This window comes from Lactuca serriola, chromosome 8 (assembly GCF_051521515.1).
Source record: "Lactuca serriola cultivar US96UC23 chromosome 8, Lser_US96UC23_V15, whole genome shotgun sequence".
Taxonomy (NCBI): Eukaryota; Viridiplantae; Streptophyta; class Magnoliopsida; order Asterales; family Asteraceae; genus Lactuca; species Lactuca serriola.
Genome location: NC_136415.1, coordinates 634,743 through 643,386, shown reverse-complemented (window position 1 = coordinate 643,386; position 8,644 = coordinate 634,743). Strand labels below are relative to the sequence as shown.

At 30.3% G+C, this 8,644-nt stretch overlaps 1 protein-coding gene across 1 annotated transcript; it reads right to left on the bottom strand.

Moving 5' to 3' along the window:
- On the bottom strand, positions 1-5,630 carry LOC145065787 (beta-glucosidase 44-like). Its single transcript, XM_079012866.1, has 11 exons — positions 5,337-5,630; positions 5,186-5,244; positions 2,139-2,214; positions 1,972-2,043; positions 1,780-1,867; positions 1,434-1,686; positions 1,222-1,337; positions 887-1,104; positions 772-803; positions 583-685; positions 1-500 (listed from the first exon to the last, which is right to left on the bottom strand). Exons 1-11 carry the CDS (start codon positions 5,533-5,535, stop codon positions 196-198), a joined length of 1,521 nt encoding a protein of 506 aa, XP_078868992.1. The 5' UTR covers positions 5,536-5,630; the 3' UTR covers positions 1-195.
- Between the last annotated feature and the right edge of the window lie 3,014 nt (positions 5,631-8,644).

Below are 8,644 nucleotides of genomic sequence, written 5' to 3'. Positions count from 1 at the left end.
TTTGGGGAAAAGTAAAGGATGTCAAATTCTATATATGATCAAGAGACAAGGTTAGCGACTCGCTTGTCTCATTATGATGCCGCATAACATTGAACGACTTTAGCTGAAATCCGAAATCCTTAGCATTTGTCATATTACAACTTATTGATGCTAATTTATTTGATACTTGCTGATCATCATGAGTTGAGTTGACTACTAAACTCCATTAGAACCAGGGGCATGATGCTTAGTAGTGCGGCTTAGTATTTTCTGGAACCAATGGGCAGACATCTTTGGGTATCTCTTGAGAGTTTTGAAATCAACATAAACAATGCCAAACCTTGAAGTGTACCCTAATCTCCATTCAAAGTTGTCAAGCAGTGACCATGCAAAGTACCCTATCACGTTTGCGCCTTCATCAACAGTCTGTTTCAAGGCAGCCAAATAACCCTTGTAGTAATTGATCCTTGTGGTATCACGTACACCCTTTCCAAGGCTGATATTACCAGGATCGTCCATGCCTATAACATGTTAATATGTAGCATCAATGCATGACTCATATTATATGATTATATTATACACAGATTTCTAGCTAACATATACCATTTTCAGCCAAAAAAACGGTCGGGTTTCCATAACGTTCTTTGACGTAAGTGATGGCTTTGTGTAGACCCCAGGGTACGTTGTAGAGCCAGTATGAATACGCCTGTTAATTAATTAAATTAATGTATATCAATGGTCTATTTAATTAATTATTGTACATGCCATTCAGAATAGTAATTAGGTACGTACCCGTGGACCAATTGGTACGCCTTTGCGTGCATCTATAAATAAAAAACAAAAACCGGTGAGTAGTTTTAATTTAGGCGTGTTAGTTAATTAAATAAGTATATAGTTGAGTTCTTACAAGCAAAGCCAACATTCCAGTCCATCTGGTAGCCGAGGTCTTTTGGTGGTTTTTGATGTGGATCATACATATAATAAGTAGTATACTGGTTTATCCCAACATAATCGAAAGATCCATTCACCATGAGCACCTCTTGTTTTGTGAATTTGGGTAGACGATCCTTCACAATGTTTTGCATCGTCTTTGGGTATTCACCATAAACAAGTGGATGCAAGAACCTGTACGTTTACATACAGAACATATATCGATCACCAATTAACTTTGATCTATATGATCCAGAAGGGGATCGCTATTGCAAGAACTGAACTTTTTCAGCTAAAACAGTGGGATCTTACCAGCCGACATGAAAGTCTCGTGCTCTCTGAGCAGCCATATTGTCGGCTTTTGATCTTGTGAGTGGTTCATACCAAACGAAGTCCAACAAAATCCCGATCCTTCCCTTTTGTGTTGCCTGCATGCATGTATGGATATATATTAATACTTTTGATCGAGTGAAAAAAATAAAAAAGAAAGAGGGCATGCATGCATGTAATATTTAATTAGTTACTTGATACTTCCGACGATATCTACGAACTGCAGCTGCATGTGATAAGATAATATTGTGGGCGACAATGTAGGGTTCAGTTGAGGAATTCCCAGCCGTGCAATTCCCGTATGCCTTGGAGCACCTTCCCGGAGCAAAAAACCCGTTGTCATAACCAAGCGCAGCCACCACTCGCGGCTCGTTAAATGTCATCCAATTCTTCACTCTGTCTCCAAAACTCTTGAAGCAAAACTCCGCATAATCAGCATAATCTTTCCTGATTCATTCATTTATTTCATTATTATTTCCAATTAATCAATTTATTCATCCAATACAAGTGTTTTGTTTTAATCTTTGGAAGGGTACGTACACAACTTGATGTCCCAACCATCCAAGGTAAGCCTTTTCAAGGGCCAGAGGAATGTCATAGTGATTCAGATTGGCATAAGGGGTAATACCTGCAACAAGATTAATATTATAATCATTAATAAATTAATTACCTCATTGTATTATATATATATATATATATATATATATATATATATATATATATATATATTACCTTTTAGAAGCATGTAGTCAATTAAACGGTTATAGTAAGCAACTCCTTCAGGGTTGACTTTTCCAGTCCCGTCTACACATGACATGGACAACTACAATAATTACGTAGAAAACATATATATTTTGGGGATTATGGAGATGGGTGTACATGGTTTAGATGAAAATTACTTGGAAATATTCGAGACCATGAGATTGAGAAGCGATATGCATCGAAGTTGAGGTTTGCCATCAAATCAATATCTTCCTGCACCCATGCATAAAAACAATTATATATTTCTTATCCATATGCATTTTCAAATTGAACACTTTATAATCCGCAAAAGGCCGTAAACGTATTGAAGATTATAGGAGAAAGAAACCAAAGAAATTATCATAACTTGGATCAAATTGTATTAATACTGTTTTACAAGTCTTTACTCTTGACATTACATAACCTTAACAATCAGATTTCTTTTCAAGACCTACTGTTCCACCTAACAAGTAATCCTTTGGAAAATAATATCCACAGATTTTTAAATTTTATTTTCATGAAACAACTTAATGATTAATCAGTTACATCAAATGAAGTTAGAATATTTTAATTGGTCTCTTAAGCAAACTAGATTTAGTATAGCTATATATTAATTAAAGAAAAATTACATAAAATATATTAAATTTATACAAAATTTTGATTTTGACACTGTTATTATTTTTTTTCTTAATTAAATAACTAAGTTTAAAATTTTATTGTAAATTTAACCAATCGACTCTGAAACATATTTTTTTTCTTAATTAAATAACTAAGTTTAAAATTTTATTATAAATTTAACCAATCGACTTGTTTGTTTCAGGTGTTTCATGTTTCTCATTTTGTTGACTTGACAAAAATCTAATTTGGTTTTCACTTTTTACATATGATCATAGTTGGCAAACACTTGAGTTAAATTGAACCATTACATAGATATATATTCATTTTTCCTAATTTATTTATTTCTCTGAGAAAATCGATTTTGTTCAACCGCTTCCTAAAATCGTTTAAGTGGTTCATCCTAACGTGGTGTAAGAAAAAAAAATAATGAACGTTTTCTTTATGATAAGTTACTATAGACAAGCAACAAGGTTATTTTGAAATAATCAACCGCTTGAGCAACCTTGGGATGCTACTACGCAAAATTGTGATTCTCTAAGAGAAGAAAAGAAGAAGTTAGGAAAGAAAGTACATATCTACGTAAGGTTTAATGTAACATAAATATTTGCCAACTACAATCATATATAGAAGTTACATCAACTTTTTGCTTATTCAGCAAGTGAGAAACATAAAACATCTGAAGCAAACCGATCGATTGGTTAAATTTACAACAAAATTATAAACTTAATGCCTTAATTAAAATAAATAAATAAACACATAGTCAAATTTGAAATGTTATGTTAACTTACAGTCTTTTATTCAATTTGTCATTGATAAAATTAACTTGATATTGTGTTTAGGTAATTCAACTTTTACTTAAAATGATTTAAAATTCAATAATTAATTTTTGGGAAAACTGTAAAAAAAAATCCTTATATATTGGCTCCATAATCGATTTAGTACTTATATTTTTTTTTATTCAATTAAGTCCTAAAAACCGGTAATCATATTCAATTTAATCCTTTTACCCGGTTAACAGGTAATCCAATTTACAAAAAGTATATTTTTGGCCTAGAATTCAACATTATTACAAATTTAATCCAAAATTTACACTTTTGGCTCGGATTTTAAATTTTATTACAAAGTTGGTCCAAAATTTACCCTTTTGGCCAAATTTTAGAATTTATTATGAATTCATCATAACTTTAATTAGTTTTTTTACAGCTTTTTTTCTCAAAATTTGTTCCGAATATGTTTTTTCTTTATAAAATTATATTTATACAAAAAAAATCATATAAAAAATCTTATTTTTTTTTTATATAAAAACTTTTTTTGTATACAAAATATCTATTTATAAAAATATGTATTTATTAGGTACATATATATATATATATATATATATATATATATATATATATATATAAACAAATATTTTACAAAAAATATATATACAAACACCTATTTTCATAGTATATATATACACACACAAATAGGTGTGTATCTATATTTTTAATAAAATTGTGTTTGTATACATTTCTTTTATATAAATGTGTTTGGATAATTTTTTATATAATATGTGTTTGTATACATTTTATAAATAAATGTGTTTGAATACAAATGCATTTATTATAAAATAAGTGTGTATAATATATATATATATATATATATATATATATATATATATATATATATATATATATATATATATATATATATATATATGTTAAAATAGTTTGGACCATATCCGTAACAAAAATTAACATTTGAACCAAATTTATAACAAAATTTAAGATCTTAGTCAAAATATATACATATACTATATGACTTAATCGATATTCCTGGTATAGTAGGTGAAAAACTAGAGCTTTTTACGTTTTTAATACATTTTAAAGATTTGTTGGTTAATTTTTAAATAGTTGGAATAATACCTTCCTAAAAGGTAGTGACTTATAAAATATTCCAGTTTATAAAAACTCGTTAAAATAAACTGCAAATCATTTTAAAACTTAGTAAAAAAACTAGATATTTAACATTTCATCTATAAAAAAAAAATTGATGTAAAACAAAAAATACATATAGCATCATTTTAGTATGTTACTGATCATAACATTAAAATTATATGAATGGTTGGAATGCATTTTAACACTGAAGCACGATTTTGATGTACTAGCCAAAAGAGAAAAAAACAACACACACAAAAATAAAAAAAATAATATATATATATATATATATATATATATATATATATATATATATATATATATATATATATATATATATATATATATATATATATATATATATATATATATATATATATATCAATCAGGGACCACTGCCCAAAGCCACTATCGCAATTCACATGTACATGTTCACGCCTCAGACTCACGGGTCTCTGATCAAATTCAATAAATTTGGACCATTTTTATTCCTTAGATCGTGACATTTTACTTTAAACTGTTTCTATTTTATTTTATTAAAATACATGAATCATCATCGTATTGACCGAAATATATAAAGAATACACAGGTTTAAAGTATAGTAATGAATATTGTTCTGTTAAATTGTAAAAAATAAAAATAATAACACAGAAAAAGAGAAACCACACCTTATACCGATGATACTGATCGACTGTAACTTCTCCTGTTGCATTGTTTGGTTCAAGTCCTATATAAATAAATAATTACAGAAAGGAAAATACTGTTAATTAAAAGGCTAATAATATTCAGCTGTTGAAAGAGAGAATATATGAATAAAACCAGGAGTCTTGATGAATTCATCCCAAATGCTAGGCCCTCGTCCACCTTTATGGGCCATGCCCTCCACCTGATAAGCGGATGTCGCCGTTCCAAACACAAACCCCTTCGGAAAATCATTCCGGCTAATGTCGGCAGCTATCGCCACTTTTGAAACCAGCAACGACACCAATATTATTAGCAACAGTCTTAGCCTTCCCATGTTTTCTGTAGCTCACGAGCTTCGTCAGAAGACCTTTCTATTTATAGTCGAAACGCCAGTCTATGCTAAAAAAGAGGGCGGACAATATTGTGAAACGGATAGTTACCATGTGACGTACAGGGTAGGTTTTTAATCTTTATTTTGAGTAAATTACACATTTGGTCACACTATCGTTGGCCAAATTCATACTTTTGGTCCTATTATTGTATTTTTGACATGGATGGTCCTTATAGTTTGTATTTGTTGCATCGGTGGTCCCTCATCCATATGAAAAGACCATCGCACCTTTTTAATATGTTCTTTTCTTTTTTAGTTCTTTATATATTTTAATAATAGTAACATAATAATAATCACTCCCTCCACACACATACAAAAAAGGTGAGCCAAATACAAATTTTAGATACCACAAAGGCGGAGGTGAAACCGGTGACAAATCAAAGAATTATCATGGGGATGGCGTACTTTATGACCTTATCCATGACTAATTTTTTTAGATTGTATTGGACTAGTGTTTGGACATCGGTTGGAACAGAAAAAGGTTTTGATAGACAGATATCAAGGATAGTTGGAGGTGACAAGATGGGTAGGGGTGGTGATGGCGATATTATGGTGGTGGTGTGTGTATGTATGTTAGAGAGAAGTAAAAATGATGAAAAAGGGGAGGGTTGGTGACGATGATGATAAAGAGAGGGGTAAAAATGGTGAAGAACGGTTGAGTTTGTTTAATTTTTTATTATTAAAATATATAAATAAATAAAATGGAAAGAAAAAACATAGACAAAAATTTGCAAAAATGGTTTATATGATTGTTAAAATTATATGATTTTGGTTAAAAAATATTTGATGGTGCATCAATGGTCCAGTTTTAAATACATTGTGCGTTTTTTGTTCGAAAACGTTAACTTTAACTAGATGGTTGTTAATTTTTTTTAATGACCATTTTACCTCCAAGACTAATTTCTACAACCAAACTACAAATACCATTTATACATATATTCTTTTTAATTTTATTCGATTATTATATATTAATTTTTTTAATTTCTTTTTATTGGAATAATCCTTTATTATTGTATTATTATATATTCATAAATATTATTTTTAATATATAATATTTATAAATTAATAAATGTTATTTTTATGGACATCTTTTAAATAATTCATTTTTAATTTCTTTTTTACTGGACTAATTATTTTTTATTGGATTATTATATATCAATAAATACTATTTTTAATATATAATATTTATATATTAATAAATACTACTTTATTGGATTATTATTTTTTTTAACTTCATTCTTATTGGATTAATTTTTTTGAACAACACCAACACCATCCTAATTTAGTTTAAAAAATCTCACATGTTCCATCACAATAGGTTTGAGTGATGGTGGTTGTGTTTCTATCAAACAATAAATCATATTTGCTCATATGATTTAAAAATAATAGTAATAGTGACAAATAGGGTCAGTCCTCAAGTACTCGATTTTAATCCATAAATACACCAAAATAACCATGTTTTATTCCGGGGTGTAAAAAGTAAATACAAGAAATTTGAAAACAACTAAACTAAACTAACACATGGTAAAATAAATGTAACACCCGTCTTCCATAATGGATCAATTGAAGACTTAATCTGATCAAGGATATGGTTTTTGAGGAAAACCATATCCTTGATCACAGTAAGTCTTCAGTTGATCCATCTGGAAAACGGGTGTTACATTTATTTTACCATGTGTTAGTTTAGTTTAATAGTTTAATTGTTAGTTTAGTGTTACATTAAGTCATCCATTTACCACGAAGTGGCATGACATGTAATGGGTGCGTGTCTAGATGGACACTATGACGTGGCAAGAAGGATGCCACAACGTGGTGGCTGTTGCAATCCAAACCCATGATTTTTAGGATGTCCCCCCCCATATTTAAGCATCTTAATTCATAGATTAGGTCATCTCCATCAGCCCCCATCTCTTTATTTTGAAACCATAGCCTCCCTTCCATGAATATGAGCTTGATAGTTTGATCTTGAAGTTGTTTCCTTGATTTGGTGAAGTTTGTGAAGAAATGAACTTCTTCATGGTGTAAGGAAGCAAAGATCAAATCTAGATCCATTATCTTCCTCAACTTTATGGGTCTTTGAAGGTATAAAGCTTGCACATTGACCTTGTTCTTTTGAGATTCATGTTTATGATCCTTATTGGTTGGTTTTGGTCCCATTATTGGAAGCTCTTGGAGTTTGAGGAACTCTAGAGATTGATATGACATTCTTATGCTCTTGGACTTCTGTATAGTAAGAAAAATGTCTTAGTTTGAGTGTTCTTGATCTCATGCTCAAGTTTTAGACATATTAAGGATTTAATGAACTTAGGGATGTAGATCTTGCTTTGGGGTATGGTCCTAATCACTGAAGTTGGAAACTTTATTCATTAAATCAATGAGAGGGTTTAAATATGAATTTTTGAGCCTTAATTTGTAAGGATTAAACTCTTAATAAAGAATTGAAGGATCTGGCAGTAGCCACGACGTGACCAAGGATTGTCACTATACTATGTAGGTTGCTAGATTGCTAGATTGTCTTTGTGACTCTTGCATGAAAGACTGTGGTTGGATTATACTACCTGTATGAAAGACTGTGGTTAGATCACATCACTTGTATAAAAGATTATGGTAAGATCACAACACGTGTGTGAAAGACTGTGGTTAAATTATAGTAGTTGTTTGTCTTTGCGACTTGCAAGGAAGACCATGGTTGGATCATGGCAGGAAAGATTACAACTGAGTTGTATCAACATAAGTGATTGTAAGACTATGGTTGGATCATAACATTCACATGGGTTGAAATACATCCCAAGGTTTGGGCCCACTGATATGTATGGTATGTGGTATTTTTGGGGAACTCACTAAGCATTGTGCTTATGGTTTTTATGTTCAAATGTTTTAGGTACTCATGGTTCCAAAGGGAAGGGCTCGACTTGATCACGTTATACCCCCTAGAGTTTTATTCTGCATTATCTTTTTATGATTTACTCTGATGTTAGAGAATACATCACACCGTGGTTATCTTTTGAACAATTAAATGGATGTTTTATGTTATTTAAAAATGAAAGTTTTA